Consider the following 16,489-nt stretch of genomic DNA (forward strand, 5'->3'; position numbering starts at 1 on the left):
AAAGCAGCAGAATACAAACAAATGTTGGTAAAAAAAAGATCTTTTGACGGATTAATAGACTAATTTAACACTAAAAACAAATGTAAATGTTATATCTCAGTATTTCCTTTTAAAGTACATAAATAATCTATCATTTCTATTTCATAGTGACTGAAAACAACTTTTAACGTCTTCAATTTATTTCTCAGTGACCTGATAGGAATATGTAGAATATATGTTGATTTTTTACAATAAATTACTCCATAGATATTTCATAATTATGACATGTTATTTCTTACTGCTTTTTTACTGCTATTTTATTGCTTTTCTATTGTTCTATTATTATCTTATTGCTTCTGTATGTTGCTGTAGCGAAACAATTTTACTCTCGGGGATTAATAAAGTAACTACCTAACCTAACCTAACCTAACCTCACCTCACCTCACCTCACCTCACCTCACCTAACCTTAGCACAGTTATTTATGAGGAATTTAATTATTGTGTGTAACATTGTTTTTATTGCACATCTGTAGATGAACTGATGAATGTAAATAATAGAAGTCTTCCTCTGGTCTGCTCTGTGATGACATCATATTGTTTTCACTTCATCCACCGAGAGCTTGTTCACTTCCATCCATCATCTACAGTGCCTTGCAAAAGTATTGACCCCCCTTGGCGTATTTCTTTTTTGTTGCCTTACAACCTGGAATTAAAATTGATTTTTTTTTTTTTTTTTGGGGGGGGGGGGGGGGGGGGGGTTGTATTATTTGATTTACACAACATGCCTACCACATTGAAGATGCAAAATATGTTTTATTGTGAAACAAACAAGAAATAAGACAAAAAAGCAGAAAACTTGAGCGTGCATAACTATTCACCCCCCCAAAGTTAACACTTTGTAGAGCCCTCTTTTGCAGCAATTACAGCTGCAAGTCTCTTGGGGTATGTATCTATAAGCTTGGCACATCTAGCCACTGGGATTTTTGCCCATTCTTCAAGGCAAAACTGCTCCAGCTCCTTCAAGTTGGATGGGTTCCACTGGTGTCTGTTGGTGTCTCCGGCTCCAATGCTGCCCCCCCCCCCCCCCCCCCCCAGCAGACTACTAGAAGTACAGTTCACTGGCCACAACAGATGGTAGAACATCTCCAACATCTCGCTGCACACATTGAAGGATCGAAGTTTCCTCAAGGAAAAGAGTCGACTCATCCCCTTCTTGCAGACAGTGTTGATGTTGGTCTTCCGGTTCAGTCTGTTGTCATGGAGACACCAGGTACTTGTACTCCTCCACCATGTCCACCTCCTCTCCCAGAACTCTCAGCGGTTGTGGAACCGTCGTCTTCCTCCTGAAGTCGACCACCATCTCTCTGGTCTTGGCCACGTTCAGGAGCAGCTGATTTCTTCCCGCCCACTCCACAAAGTCCTCCACTACTGCCCTGTACTTGTCCTCCCGTCCATCCCTTATACATCCTACCACTGCAGAGTCATCAGAGAACTTCTGCAGATGTCTTGACTCTAAGTTGTTCTGGAAGTCAGTGGTGTAGAAGGTGAACAGAAAGGGTGACAGAACAGTTCCCTGAGGAGCTCCAGTACCACTGACCACCGTATCAGACAGCACACTGCCCAGACGGACAAACTGTGGTCTGCCTGTCAGGTAGTCAGTGATCCAGGAGACGGTGGACGTGTCCACCCCCTCCACCCCCACCACCCGCAGCTTCTCACTCAGTAGCAGTGGTTGGATGGTGTTGGATGCACTGGAGAAATCAAAGAAAGTGATTCTCACAGAGTCACCGGTTCCATCCAGGTGCGACTGAGCTCGTTGCAGCAGGTAGATGATGGCGTCGTCCACTCCCACATGAGGCTGGTACGCAAATTGCAGAGGGTCCAGAGAAGATTTCACCAGCGGTCTGAGGTGGGCCAAGACCAGCCTCTCCAGCACCTTCATCACATGAGATGTGAGGGCAACCGGTCGGTAGTCGATGAGGGCAGATGGAGTCGTCTTCTTCGGGACAGGAACCAGGCAGGACGTCTTCCACAGCACCGGGACCTCCTCCTGCTTCAGGCTCAGGTTGAAGAGGTGTTGTAGGACCTCAGCCAGCTGGACGGCGCAGGTCTTCAGGACCCCGGGGCTGAAGCCTTCAGGTCTTCAGGACCCCGGGGCTGATGCCGTCAGGTCCTGCAGCCTTGCACTGGTGGAGTCTCTCCAGCTGTCTCCTAACCTGGCCAGTCGTCACAGAGAGAGGGGTGGGGGTGGGGGGGTCAAGGTGTCGATGGTGGAAGAGCCCTTTGAGATTGAGGGCTCTATGCAGTTCACCAGGGGGGGCAGGGGGGAGGCAGCAGAGGTGTTTGGGAGGTGTGAGGTGTGGAGGAGACAGATGAGGGTGGTGAACTAAACCTGTTGAAGAAACAGTTTAGCTCATTGGACCTCTCCAGGTTCCCCCTGGTTGTTCCTCTCTAGGTTCCCCCTGGTTGTTACTCTCCAGGTTCCCCCTGGTTGTTCCTCTCTAGGTTCCCCCTGGTTGTTCCTCTCCAGGTTCCCCCTGGTTGTTCCTCTCCAGGTTCCCCCTGGTTGTTCCTCTCCAGGTTCCCCCTGGTTGTTACTCTCCAGGTTCCCCCTGGTTGTTCCTCTCTAGGTTCCCCCTGGTTGTTACTCTCCAGGTTCCCCCTGGTTGTTCCTCTCCAGGTTCCCCCTGGTTGTTCCTCTCCAGGTTCCCCCTGGTTGTTCCTCTCCAGGTTCCCCCTGGTTGTTCCTCTCTAGGTTCCCCCTGGTTGTTACTCTCCAGGTTCCCCCTGGTTGTTCCTCTCCACGTTCCCCCTGGTTGTTCCTCTCCAGGGAGCCCCCTGGTTGTCTCTCTCTCCCCTTGAATCCAGTAATCTCTTTCATACCGGTCCACACCTCCCTCACGTTGTTCTGCTGGAGTTTTGCCTCCAGCTTCCTCCTGTAGGAGTCCTTGCACTCCCTCATCTTCTCCTTCAGGTGGCGCTGCACTCTCCTGAGCTCATCCCTGTCCCCAGACCTGAAGGCTGCTTTCTTCTTAATAAGAAGAACTTTCAGGTCACTGGTGATCCACAGCTTGTTGTTGGGGAAGCAGTGTCCAGTCCGGGATGGTACGGTGGTGTGTTCACAGAATTTAATGTATTCTGTGATACAGTCCGTCCTGCTGTTGATGTCCTCCCCATGTGGTCCACACAGCACATCCCAGTCCGTGGACTCAAAGCAGTCCTGCAGGGCTTCTTTAGCCTCCTGTGTCCACCTCCTCACAGTCCTGGTGGTCACAGGCTGCCTCTGCACCAGGGGGACATACCTGGGAGTCAGCAGGACCAGGTTGTGGTCTGATCTACCAAGGGGGGGGGGAAGGGCAGTAGTACTGTATGCATCCATGGCATTAGCATACAGTAAGTCCAGAGTTTTATTGTTCCGGGTGGGGCAGTTAACATACTGGTGAAAAGTTGGCAGAACTTTATCCAGACTGGTTAAAGTCTCCAGTAACTAACAGAAATGCACCGGGATGCTGAGTCTGTAGTTTAGTCACAGTGGAGTGGATGGTGTCCACTGCTGCCTCTACGTCAGCTGATGGAGGAACGTACACAGTGATAACAATGGTGGACATGAACTCCCTCAGTAAATAATAAGGGTGCATCCCCACGGCTAGAAGTTCAATGTCCGGGCTACAGAAACGTTCCTTCACACACGTGGTCGGGATTACACCACCTCTCGTTCACATAGACTGCAATCCCCTCCACCTTTCTTCTTACCGCTCCGAACAACGTCTCCGTCCCCCCGAACAGTCCTGAAGCCGGGTACGGCCGCGCTGTGGTCCGGGAGATGTGAGTGCAGCCATGTCTCGGTGAAACACATGATGCTGCACTCCCGGTACTCTCTCTGGGTCTTTACCAGCGCCGAGCTCGTCCGTCTTGTTGACCAACGACCTCACGTTCCCCGTTAAGATCTCCGGTACCGCTGGTTTCTATCTCCTCCTCTTCACCTTCAGTTGAGCTCCAGTTCTGCAACCCCGACGTCTTCGATCTCAGGCCTCGCTCCGGGCAGCAGCAGTAGAGGTCTACTCAGCGCGATCAGCTGATCACGAGAGGAAACAATGGCCCCGGTCCACTGTGCGTAGCTCTCCGTTAAGAAGAAGGAAAAAAGTAGAAGAGCCACCAGAAAAGAGGAAATGTTACGGTTTATTGTCTGACCGTCACTTAACACACGTGAAGAAAAAAAACCAAACAACAACTCCGAAGAGAGAAGAAAGAAAAATACTTGAAACCAAACACACTCGGGGAGCTGCTGTAACAGGCTGCCTCTAGCACGGCGCCACCGTGGACAACATGTCTACATGCATGTTTTGCTGAAGTTCCTCTTCCACCTGGACTCTGCAGCGCTCCTTCACAGAGTCTGAAAAAGTCAGGAACAGTCTTGGAGACTGTCCTTGATGCAAAACTGTGTTAGTTTGGAAAAAGGTCAGCAGAGGGCGCTGTGAGTCGAGCTGGTTTAATCTGAAGAGGTGACAGCTGAGCTGTTGCTTGGTGAGTTAGCGCCCCCTGTGAATGTGGACGGTGTTGCTGACTTTTGACATGGAGGTTGATGGAGTTTAGTTTTATTCCCAAATATAACTTCCCACTTGAATTCACACGGAGGGCTGCTGTCATCTCTCATGAATCTGCATCTCTTTTATGTCTCAGAGGGAAACTTTGGTTTCTCTGAACGATCATTAACAGGCAACGTTTCAAAACCTCGTTGAAACTAAATTTGTTGTGAAGGTTTTTCCAGGAGACTCTTCCACCAAACTGCCTGACAACATTACATGAATGAAACGGACTGTGTTGTACTCTGGTGTATTGTTGGTGGGCAGCGACTCGCTTTTGGAGCCTCTTGAGGCCATTTGAAGAACTGTCAGTCTGCAGCCTCTGGGCCAATCACAGGGGAGCTTTGAGGCTGTGCTTTCATGGAAATGGAAGAAGTGTGTTTTTAGGACAAAACCTGTTTTTTAGAACGTTTCAATGTTGGTGGGGAGAATTTGTCAATAAATGGACGGCTCAAACTCAAAGACATCAGAAACAGTCGGTTGAAAGGCGAAGCGTCTCGTAGGAAGAGCTGCACAGGAAGAGGAAGTTGTGGTGTTCGTTGCACTTGGGCCGGATCTCGGTCTGATGCTGACAGTCGGCAGGAAGACGACATGGAGGTCAGAGCTCTCTGCATCAGACTGGGTGAGCACCACAGTCTCAGGTTTCTGCTTCTTCTTTCAAAGTTGGACATGTTCCATTATAAAAGTTCTTCTTCTTCTAACCCACTCATTTCTCTCCTCGTCTTTCCAGCGATGTTTGTATTCGTTGCACACGTCCAGTACAGCAGTAAGTAGCACTCAATTCTACACCAGCTTTTACAAAGCACTTTTTTGGAATATAGATGTTCCTGATTGGGTCCAAAACAAACCTTCAATCAAATATTTGAACTATCGTATCTGTTTCCATGACGTCACGTGAAGTCGTACGTTTGAGTTTGTTCGTCTCTTCTGATTTGGTGACGTCTACGATGGACGTCCTGTTTTGTCCGGCTGTGGCCGGTTCATTGGAGACAGATCTTGTCCTAACGCCGTCCGTCTCCCTCAGATGCGGCTCTTCGTATTGTTCCCGACAGACTGCAGCTGTTTCAGTACGAGTCCGTCTCCTTTCACTGTGAGGGTCTTAACGGCTCCGGTCAGTCGAGCGGGATCAGGAACGCCGCCGGCTTTATTTCAGTCTGTAACGATACGCGGACGGCGGCAGCGTCGTGCACCATCCCACGAGCCTACGTAGGAGACAGCGGAGAGTACTGGTGTGAGACCGAAGGAGGACAGAGAAGCGGCGCCGTCACGATCACCGTCACCGGTGAGTTCAGGTTTCCGTGACGACCTGCTGCGTGAATCGAATTGTTGAAGTGGAAATAAAAGAGGTGTTTTTGTTCCAGCTGGTTCTGTGGTGCTGCAGAGTCCCGTCTCTCCTGTGAAGGAAGGAGACTGTGTGATTCTGCGCTGCAGAACAAAGACGACCACTTCTTCCCTCTTCCCAGCTGACTTCTACAAAGATGGCGTCCCGGTGGGGAGCAGCTCCGCAGGAGAGATGAGCGTCCACCGTGTTTCTACGGCCGACGAAGGACTCTACAAGTGCAGCTTCTCCAACAGTGGAGAATCAGCAGAGAGCCGGCTGGCTGTCAGAGGTGAAGCACCCAACTGTTTGAACTTAACGCCTCGAAAATCAACGCCGGTTCATCTGCAGTGTGAAGACAGAACAACGTTTGACTGCTGGATTTGTTGTCTCATCCTGTTTGAAATGAATCGGTCCTGTTCAGGTTTCACTATGTAGCTACGTAACACTGCAGTGATCCTTGTTCCAGACAACCTGCTGCTCACGGTTGCTGTAAATCTATTCTCTCTTGGTTTTGTCTCGAAGAGACCGGCGTCCTCGTGGGCGAGTCCCGTCGTCTTCACCTCGTGTTCAGGAGCGTGTCCGTCGTTGTGATGGTGGCGCTGCTGCTGCTGCTGCTGGGACTTCTTCACTGGAGGAAACTCCAGCTTACACGGAAATAACACGCGTGCAGCTCGTTGACTGTTGAAGAACTACAACAGAGGAGGTTTGAAATCTGGTGAATCAGCAGAGCGCCAAAAGCTGTTTGTTGGATTTTCTCCAGCATCTGTTTTGACTCTTTTTCTCTTGTTCGCGGCGGCGGTTCGTTTTTGAGTGTCGTTGTTTGACAGCTTTGATATTTGTGAAAGCCGTTGGACCTTCTGGTGAGCAGAGAGCCATGAAAACCACGGACGTGCTGAGCGGCTATTTTAAAAGGCCAGACGTGTTTTCTCAGCATCTGTTCTCTGGCTTTTGTTTCACGTTACAGACGCAGGTGATAATTTGAGCTTCTCGAACACAAACCACACGAGAACGAGTTCGTAGACGAGCTTCTCCAGCGGCTCGTTAAAAACGACGCCTCAATATAAGAACAGAATATCAAGTCTGATGATTCACATCAACTTTATACGTTTGATTGATTCATTAAGGGAATAGAATAAGGCTTCTAACATAATTTAATACATGTATACAACCTGATTTTTTTAACATTTAAAAAAAATATGCAAACTATATTTTTACTCAAATATTCACGATGATGTTCGTATGAATGTCATTTATTCATAAAACTATATCTGATAGGATGAAACTACATCTCTGGAAGTTGAAATGTAAATCAGCATCTGGACTATAAAGTTCAATTCAACAGTTGTTTTAATTTGATGTTTCATTTCTTTGACAGAAAACACAGAGAAGCAAATTTATAAGATCAAAGAAAAAATGCAGACGAACGAAACGATGTGGAAAATGTAAAAACCCGACCCAGTAGGAAGCCACGACAACTGGAAGAACATGTTTGTGTTGCAGCTCAAATGACATGAAATCAGTGGAGCAAATACAAAATAAAAGTGATTTTAATTGAACTTTGTCTACTTTGTGTGAACTTTCAATAAATCATTAAAAAGTAGGAGAGACGTGTTTCAGATCAGATCAAGAAGAAAAGTCATTTTGCTGAGTCGTGCTGTTTTAGATTACAGTGCTTTATTTAAATGGAGCTGCAGGACGACCTGCAGTTGGTCTTCAGTCCTCAAAGACTTCCTTCCTCATCAGATCAATTACTGGATGGAAACTTTTTGTCATGACTTGTTACTGTTGGTGATTAAAGCAACTAAATGAGGACTATAGTAGTTTGATCTCTCCAGTCTGAGTGATGAGGCTGAGCTGCAGCTGGTCTTCAGGCCTCCAGGGCTTCACTTCTGTCCACACCAGGTGACCAATATGAGGATCATTGCTCCCAGAACCTGAACTCCACATCTGTAAATATAGTAAACAAAGGTCAAAGACTGAGAAGCAAAAGAAAGACAAAAAAAAGGAAATGAAAGAAAATAAATAAAGTAACAACATAACTGAAACATCAAGAAACACTCACAGTGATTTTCTTTCCAGCCTTGATTGTGTTTGTCTCCTTGAATGTGTACATGAAGGTTTCTGTGTTGTTGACTTGTAGTTTTAACCTGCAGCCTCTCAGTTGTTCCTCCTGCAGGACATTTAACCACCAGAGGAACAATGAGACAAAGACACAACAACAAATGAATGTTGGTGAGCATTAAATCTGTCATTTCTATGATTTACATGAAAATAGATTGTGACATTAACAGCAGGTTGTTGTTGTTGTCCTGGTTTGTACGGGACATTAGGAACACCTTGTTTAGTGTATTACTGTTCTACAGTTGTATAGTGTTGTATGTTGAACACCAACAGTACTTATTCAGTGTTTATCTACACAAACAGTGTTACCTGCTTGGAGGTGTTCATGAGACGGATATATCTGCCCCATTGGTCGACCTCCACAGTGATGTGTCCTGTTGCTGAGCTCTGATTGGCTGAACTGCTGCTGGAGGTTGTCTGTCTTTGTCCTAACTGAGTGAGACAACACACAAGAGACACTTGAAACTTGTCTGTCAAAGCTCCTCCTCCTCCCTCCCCCTCCTCCTCTGCTCCTCCTCCCTCATCCTCCTCCCTCCTCCTCTGTTTCTCCTCCTCCTCCCTGTCCTCCTCCTCCTCCTCCTCCTCCCTCCTCCTCCCTCCTCCTCCTCTGTTCCCATCAGCCTGTTTATCTTCAGACTTTAAGGAGCGTTTTGTGGTTTGATTTTTGCTCCTTCCAGTTTTCCAAGGAGAAATAACTCCTCATGATTCAGGTTCTTACTTGTCTTCTTGTCGTCTCTCCTTCCACTTCACCTCCCAGGAGGTTTTTTTGCTCTCTTCCTCCTTCATCTTCATCACAGCTTCTCCGGGTCTCTGTGAAATTAAAGCTGTTAGAGTAAAACTATTCTAATAAGGAGGTGAAAGATAGAATATAAAGTAAGACACGATGCCAAGTTGACTGGAAATGTAAAATAGATATTTCCCAACACAGTCGTACATCTGTTGACTTACTCATGACGTCTTTTCTCCGTTTCCACCAACAAGAGAGGAGCGCTATAATAAACACAATACAAACAGACAAACTAACAGACAAACCAGCGATGAGAGCAGCAGAGCTGCATGGAGACACGAAGAACTCATCTGAAAAGATAAAACACAGAATTACACTTCGTTTCTATAGAATCCGACCCAATAGAATTAAAGTCAGAACATTTGATGAACCACGTTCACCTGGAAGGTGGATGTGAACCTCTCTGGTCTGGTTGATGTTGTTCTGTTGGACTCTACAGGTGAAGCTGTTGCTGTGTCTCTTCTCCACAGTCACTCTGCTGCTGACAGTATAGAGGTCATCAGGACCTCTGACGCTCTCTGTAGGTCCAGCAGAGAGGAGGTTTCCCTCAGCGTCCAGCCACAACACCTCAGGTTCTGGATACCAGCCTGCAGACTTACAGTCCAACATCACTCCTCTGGAGGATCCATCAAGTCCTGCTATGATGATATCAGGTGAGGAAACAGCACCTGATGTGGAGCGGGGGAATAAAAACAACCATGAGCAGAAGTTCAGGCAAATCATTGAATGATGTCAGAAAGGTTCGACAGATGAACGTGACTTCTTGGGTTCCAGTGTTTCAGTTCCCTAAACCCTCTACAATCCTGTTCTGGAGGTCCAAACACAGACCTTGAACATGGGCATTATAAACGTACTCACCAACAACCAGCTGAACAAGCGCGTCCTTCTGCAGCTCTGGGATGAAACATCTGTACGTTCCCCCATCGGGTATCTTCACGTTGGACAGCTTCAGTGAAACGTTTCCGTTCTTCAGCTCGTCGGTGAACAGCGACGTTCTCCCCTCGAACGATTGGTGCTGTTTACCCTCCAGTTCTTGACCAGAGCGCCGCACAAGGACAAATCTGGGGTCCAGATCGGGTCTCGCCCACTCCAGCGTGAAGTCCGATAGATCCGTAGCAGGTGCCAGGTGACACGGCAGAGTGATGTCATCACCACGTGTCGCTACCATTGGCTGAGTCGGACCGATCAGTTGAGGTTCACCTGGAAAAAAACAATGTTCCCGAAGGAGAGAAGTCACTTACCCAGAACCTGAATATTACACTTCAAACAAAGCAACTTCTTCCTGTTCTTTATTTTTTGCATTTCCAGTGTGAGTAAAGGGCATCCAGGCTTCAGGCTCCACGTCCTTTGATAGGACCCTGCTGCAATAGAAGACTCTTTCTAGGTTTGCAATTTACACAGATTGAAAAGCAAAAAAACCAGCAGAAAGTTATACTTAAACTGAAGCAGCTGTACATCAGTTGTTTTTTAATTTTTTATAAATCTTTCCAATCACATCAACATTCAGAATAAACAAAGAAAACATATTTCTCCTGAATATTCCTGTCTTTGCAGCAGCAGCCTTCTTTCAGCCCGTTACAGCGACTCTCATCTCAGTTATCATCGTATTTCTGTCTGAACTCACCTGAACACGTCAGCGTGAGGAAAACCAGCACAGTGAGAGATGTGAGTTCACTCGTCATGGAGCTCTACACATAAACACAAACCAGAAAAAGATGCATTAAGTTCCACGGAAATAAAACGCTTGTTGTGATTTTTAGATAGTTTATCTTTCAGTATTTGTCTTTACGTTTGACCTCATTTGCTGAGTCTCTCTGTGGACCAGTAAAACGAGGCGGGTCTGAAACTATCAACTCAGAAAATCCTTCATTAATTCCTTTTTGCTTTATAATTTCTACATTGTGCAAAAATCCTTCCATACTTGTACACTTGTAAAACTTCGAAGCCTTTCGCTGAGTGAATATAAAATGTCTTCTGTCATATTTCAGATATTTAGTTCACACTAGAAACCATTAATGAGACAAAGTCCACTTCCAACGAGACGTTTCGGTAACGTCAGTAAAGACTTCGCCCAACAGTGAACAGTTTGGTGTAACATGCCGGTTGTCCTGTTAAAATGCAGATAATGACGTGTGTTTGAAAGAGAAAAGCTCTCGGCACACCGACCTGCATTTCACCGAAAGGTTCATATTTATTGTGTTAAGTTTGAGAGAAAACGACGTACCTGCTGACGGCTGCAGACGCCTCGTCCTCCAGTCAGGCTGGTTGATCATTGAAAGCTTTGACTTTGACCTCTGACTCCTCCTCATATTGTTGCAGGTGTGGGAGTTTCAACAAACTATTTCTTAAAACATATTCATACACAGATCTGCAGGTGAAGCAAGACAACTCGTTCATGTAACAACATGAATGCAGCTGAAATTAAATGAAATCTTAAAAGTACTTTGTGACGTAAAAGCGAACGAGTGAGATTCAAACCGGACATGATATCACACCAACGTACAAAATGTCTGATGACTGAACTTTGGATTCGGGTTGATGCATTAACGGGTCATAAAATAGATCACAACGGCTTCTTTTGTTGGAGCGACCAGAAGCAGATGTGGTCAGAAAGGCAGATGAGACTGCAGGGAGCAGGAGAGAGCTTTTCAACTCTCAGCACTGTCTGTCGGGGAACTTTTCATTCTTCATCTTTGCTCTATGGTGCTCGCAGGAATTCTTCTGGATTGGAAGTGGAAAGACCAAAAATGAAAAGAAAAGAGTGAAACCTTTTGCAAAATACGAGCAAAATCCCTAAAATCCTTTAATTTGGAGCTGCGAGGTTGAAAAAGATCATTTTGGTGGGAGACGGTGCTGAAAGCAGAAGAGCAGAACCATGAACATACAGTACGTGTCCACAAACTTATGGCCGTCTGATTACAAAGCTTTCTAAAAGAAAAGCCTCCACGTGTGCCTCTGTGTTGCAGCAGTGAGCAGCGAGTCCTGCCCGACGCTCTGACAGGAACAGGAAGTGGTCATGTCCATCAGACGTCAGCTGTGTCTCAGTCGGATGCTCAGACAGTCAGGAGGACGTCATGGAGGTCCCAGCTCTCCGCTGCACACCGGGTCAGATGCTACTTTTCTTTCTTTCAACTTTTAAGATCATCTTTTCTCTGAATCGGTCTTCGTCTGATCTGTTCCTGTTGTTTTGTTTCCATCCAGTTCTGTTGGTGATGCTTCTGTCGGCTGCACACATTCAGGACGGTTACGCTCTGAATGACGGTGAGTAGAACAACACTCAACCTGGATTAAAGGTCCATCTGAACCAGTGTTTTTGAAGGTTTAGTTTTTCAGTGTTTCTGAATCTCTTTGGAGTAAAATATTCCTCGACATGTTCAGTTCTTTACACATATAGAAGAAATCAAATCAAATGTGACGTGTATAATTCTGTCCTGACAAAAACATCAAAGCTGACTGATTTACTTTTTCTTTTTTTTGAAGCGGACTTCATCTCCGTTCTTTTGTTCTTTCAGACTCGTGTTTCCGTATCGTCACAGAAAGCCTGCAGTTCTTTGAGTACGACTCCATCTCTTTTCGCTGTGAGGGTCTCGACGGCTCGACTCAGCTGAGAATAATCAGGAATAATGAGAATGTTGAGGAAGTAAGTTCGACGTGTGAGACGTCAACGATGACCTGCACCCTTAAAGAGGCTTATGAAACCGACAGTGGAGAATACCGGTGTGAGACGGAGACGGACAAAAGCACTTCTGTCTCCATCACAGTCACCGGTATGTTTGTTATATCTGCTCCACCTTCAACACGTGTTCCTGATCCTCCTTTCTTCTTTGAGGTCAAGATCGTCCTGTAAATTCACGTTATCATCGGGTTTTTATCAGATATATATTTTTACATCCACTTTTCAGCTGAGTAGTTGCAGTTTGTTGGACCAACGTCACGTTTAACTGTTACATTTACTTTGAAATCAAATTCTTCAATTATCTGACCTCAGTCGTCAGGTTTTATATGTTTGCTCCAGAAACGTGTTCATCATCATGTCACTGTTTACTTCCTGTTACAGTTCATTCAAATCATTAAACAAATATTTATCTCAAGGTTCCTCTGTGAATTATATGATGCACATGTTTTGCTTGCTTTGACTTTAGCACCATCAGGACCATTTGATTAATATTGTTCACTTTGCAGATGATTCACTGTTATACATTACTGTTATATTTCAGATTGATTTGATTTATCTCAATTACTGATGTTTCACACTGTGTTTGTTGCCACCAAATATTATATTCATGTGAGCAGCTGATCCTCTTTTCCTCACTGATCTGTCTTTTTTATCTTTACTTCACGTCCTCCAGCTGGTTCTGTGATTCTGGAGAGTCCTGCTCTTCCTGTGTCGAAGGGAAGCAGTGTGACTCTGCGTTGCAGGATGAAGAACGAGTTCCCCGGCCTGGTTGTTGATTTCTACAAAGATGGCGCCCTCTTGGAGAGCGTTTCTGAAGGAGTAATGACCCTTAACAATGTTTCCAAGTCTGACGAAGGCCTTTACAAGTGTGCTGCTGCTCGTGAAACATCACCCGCAAGCTGGCTGGCTGGGAAAGGTGAACACAGATATTATGTTTAGTCCAGGATCGATGCAGATTATAAACTATCCCAGTCACCCTACTTATCATCCCACTTGTTGAAACAAGTTTTCCTTTTGTCTTTCCATCACATGAAGAACAGTGTGCGTCGCAGCCTCGCTCCTCTCCCGTCTCCAGGCTGCGCTGGATCGCTCTCTTCATTTTCATATTGTGCCTGATGCTGCTGGCGATCGGGTTTCTTTATATACGGAACAACAAAAGTGAAGAAAAGTCATTTATTTGATGTAAATAACTCGACAGAAACACTGAAATAAGTGAGCACTCGTAATGGTGTCCTGTAACACTTTGGCTTTAACGCTTTTCTAATAGCTTACTGCAGAGTTGTGTAATTTGATGGCCATCCCTTTGTTTCCAGTGTTCGGGAAAAGCTAAATATTTAAAGTCTTCTTTTATATCTGTCATTACGTTGAACTTTAGATTGGTCTTCTTTCAGGTCCCTGGTGATCCACGGCTTGTTGTTGGGGAAGCAGTGTCCAGTCCGGGATGGTACGGTGGTGTGTTCACAGAATTTAATGTATTCTGTGATACAGTCCGTCCTGCTGTTGATGTCCTCCCCATGTGGTCCACACAGCACGTCCCAGTCCGTGGACTCAAAGCAGTCCTGCAGGGCGTCTTTAGCCTCCTGTGTCCACCTCCTCACAGTCCTGGTGGTCACAGGCTGCCTCTGCACCAGGGGGACATACTTGGGAGTCAGCAGGACCAGGTTGTGGTCTGATCTACCAAGGGGGGGGGGGGGGGGGGGGGCAGTAGTACTGTATGTATCCATGGCATTAGCATACAGTAAGTCCAGAGTTTTATTGTTCCGGGTGGGACAGTTCACATACTGGTGCAAAGTTGGCAGTACTTTATCCAGACTGGTTAAAGTCTCCAGTAACTAACAAAAATGCACCGGGATGCTGAGTCTGCAGTTTAGACACAGTGGAGTGGATGGTGTCCACTGCTGCCTCTACGTCAGCTGATGGAGGAACGTACACAGTGATAACAATGGTGGACGTGAACTCCCTTGGTAAATAATAAGGGTGCATCCCCACGGCTAGCAGTTCAATGTCCGGGCTACAGAAACGTTCCTTCACACACGTGGTCAGGATTACACCACCTCTCATTCACATAGACTTCAATCCCTCCACCTTTCTTCTTGCCGCTCTGAACAACGTCTCCGTCCCCCCGAACAGTCCTGAAGCCGGGTACGGCCGCGCTGTGGTCCGGGAGATGTGAGTGCAGCCATGTCTCGGTGAAACACATGATGCTGCACTCCCGGTACTCTCTCTGGGTCTTTACCAGCGCCGAGCTCGTCCGTCTTGTTGACCAACGACCTCACGTTCCCCGTTAAGATCTCCGGTACCGATGGTTTCTATCTCCTCCTCTTCACCTTCAGTTGAGCTCCAGCTCTACAACCCCGACGTCTTCGATCTCAGGCCTCGCTCCGGGCAGCAGCAGTAGAGGTCTACTCAGCGCGATCAGCTGATCACGAGAGGAAACAATAACAATGACCCCAACCAGAAAAGAGGAAAAGTTACGGTCCATTGTCTGACCGTTAACTTAACACACGTGAAGAGAAGAAAACAACAACTCTGAAGAGGAGAAAGAAAAATACTTGAAACCAAACACACTCGGGGAGCTGCTGTAACAGGCTGCCTCGAGCACGGCGCCATCTTACATGGACATATCTTACAATATATGTAGAATATATGTTGATGTTTTACAATAAATTACTCCGTAGATATTTCATAATTACTGAAAGCAGACATGTTATTTCTTAAAGATATTTACCAGGAATTTAATTATTGTGTATAACATTGTTTTTATTGCACATCTGTACATAAACTGATGAATGTAAATAATAGAAGTCTTCCTCTGGTCTGCTCTGTGATGACATCATGTTGTTTAGGATCAATCTCTTGTGCGTTTTGTGTATTTAGAAGTGTGTGTGCTGCTGATTTGTTTTGACCACCACCCGTCTCCTCCTCCTCCTCCTGTTCTTCCTCCTCCTCCACCTCCTCCCCCTCCTCCTGTTCCTCCTACTCCTCCTCCTCCTCCTCCTCTTCCTCCGTCCCTCCCGTCTCTCCACCACCTGCAGTCTCTTTCCCAGTGTCCATTCCTCCCTTCAGTTATAGCAGGTGTCTCTACTTGTCTCTCGTGGTCCTCCCCACGGCCGCCAGCTCCTCTCCATCCACCTCGCGTCCTCCTTCTGAGATCTCCTTCATCATCATCCCCTCGATAATATACTTCAGAGTATTCTGTCTTCGTCATCATGTACATATGTGTCCGCTGTTCTTGTTTTAGGTGATTTCTTCTGTTTATCTTTTAGAACTTTTTCTGCATGTACTGCGTGTTCCTCACCGTCTGTTAGTTCGTCTGTCTGCCAGCCCACCTGATGTTTCTGATGTTTCTTTACAAACGAGCTGATATGAGCCCACAATCTGTTCAAAGGGTGTTCTTTAACTGCTGTCCATAGGGCCCTCTGTCATTATATGGATTTCCTGGTGGGGTGCCACTGTGTCTGTCAAACACTATCTTCAATCTTGCCAAATACTGTCTCGTCGTCTCCCCGAGTACATTCTGCCACGTGGGAAAAATCTGCTCTATCTGCTGTCAGATTTCTTATTCTAAGGAGTAATGCTTCCAGCTGAACTTGGTGAGTATTTGGTGACTACCAGAAGGGGCGGGGTTTCCATCTACCAGCGGGTTCCAATCGCCGGTATTGGAACCAATCTACTCCTGTTATCTGTCTGATGCATCTTTCTATTTCAAATCCATTCAGCTGGTCGCTCTGACACAATCATTTTAGCTGATTTTCGAATTCTGCTGAATTTCCTTTTGGATGAGGAATGCCGTCTCCAGCTCTCCTAACGTCCGCTAATGTCCACGGACGATAAACTAGTACTGTGGCTTCCTGTCCCTCTTCTCCTGCTGGGATTAGATCATTCTATCAGGGGGTGCATCTGTGCGTGATGTGTTTCTGCATCTCTTACGGTATTATTGAACAGATTCTGATCGTCTCTACCTGGTCTGGTTTTTCCAGGGGATGTGGTTCTTAACCAAACGGCAAATCGTCTGAACAGTT

At 46.2% G+C, this 16,489-nt stretch overlaps 2 protein-coding genes across 5 annotated transcripts; one reads left to right on the forward strand and one right to left on the reverse strand.

The window, feature by feature from the left end:
• The first annotated feature begins 5,002 nt into the window (after positions 1–5,002).
• On the forward strand, positions 5,003–7,439 carry LOC138211901 (high affinity immunoglobulin gamma Fc receptor I-like). Of its 4 annotated transcripts, none has more exons than XM_069172084.1 (4): positions 5,003–5,328; positions 5,587–5,844; positions 5,924–6,172; positions 6,406–7,439. In XM_069172084.1, the coding sequence occupies exons 1-4, from the start codon at positions 5,154–5,156 to the stop codon at positions 6,540–6,542; spliced, it is 819 nt and encodes a 272-aa protein (XP_069028185.1). In that variant the 5' UTR covers positions 5,003–5,153; the 3' UTR covers positions 6,543–7,439. The 4 variants fall into 4 exon arrangements, with proteins under 4 accessions (XP_069028185.1, XP_069028186.1, XP_069028187.1 ...); XM_069172085.1 differs by having other exon boundaries at positions 5,003–5,203; positions 5,293–5,328; positions 5,924–6,496; XM_069172086.1 differs by having other exon boundaries at positions 5,003–5,184; positions 5,293–5,328; positions 5,924–6,496.
• Positions 7,440–7,695: 256 nt separating this feature from the next.
• On the reverse strand, positions 7,696–10,963 carry LOC138211924 (butyrophilin-like protein 10). Its single transcript, XM_069172122.1, has 8 exons — positions 10,958–10,963; positions 10,416–10,479; positions 9,650–9,991; positions 9,172–9,459; positions 9,029–9,081; positions 8,314–8,436; positions 7,946–8,053; positions 7,696–7,830 (listed from the first exon to the last, which is right to left on the reverse strand). The coding sequence occupies exons 1-8, from the start codon at positions 10,961–10,963 to the stop codon at positions 7,696–7,698; spliced, it is 1,119 nt and encodes a 372-aa protein (XP_069028223.1).
• Between the last annotated feature and the right edge of the window lie 5,526 nt (positions 10,964–16,489).

The sequence above is a fragment of the Embiotoca jacksoni genome, unplaced genomic scaffold (genome assembly GCF_022577435.1).
Source record: "Embiotoca jacksoni isolate LCO1_2020_lvr unplaced genomic scaffold, fEmbJac1.0.p SCAF_51, whole genome shotgun sequence".
Classification (NCBI taxonomy): domain Eukaryota; kingdom Metazoa; phylum Chordata; class Actinopteri; family Embiotocidae; genus Embiotoca; species Embiotoca jacksoni.

Bases quoted from the DNA above. Each gene is read 5' to 3' on its own strand.
- LOC138211901 (XM_069172082.1), top strand. From the start codon at position 5,154: ATGGAGGTCAGAGCTCTCTGCATCAGACTGGGTGAGCACCACAGTCTC. The intron at 5,329-5,586 runs GTAAGTAGCACT...CGTCTCCCTCAG, and splicing joins TGCACACGTCCAGTACAGCA to ATGCGGCTCTTCGTATTGTT. The intron at 5,845-5,923 runs GTGAGTTCAGGT...TTTTTGTTCCAG, and splicing joins CGTCACGATCACCGTCACCG to CTGGTTCTGTGGTGCTGCAG.
- LOC138211924 (XM_069172122.1), bottom strand. The intron at 8,054-8,313 runs GTAACACTGTTT...AATGTCCTGCAG, and splicing joins TCATGAACACCTCCAAGCAG to GAGGAACAACTGAGAGGCTG. The intron at 7,831-7,945 runs GTGAGTGTTTCT...CTATATTTACAG, and splicing joins AGGCTGGAAAGAAAATCACT to ATGTGGAGTTCAGGTTCTGG.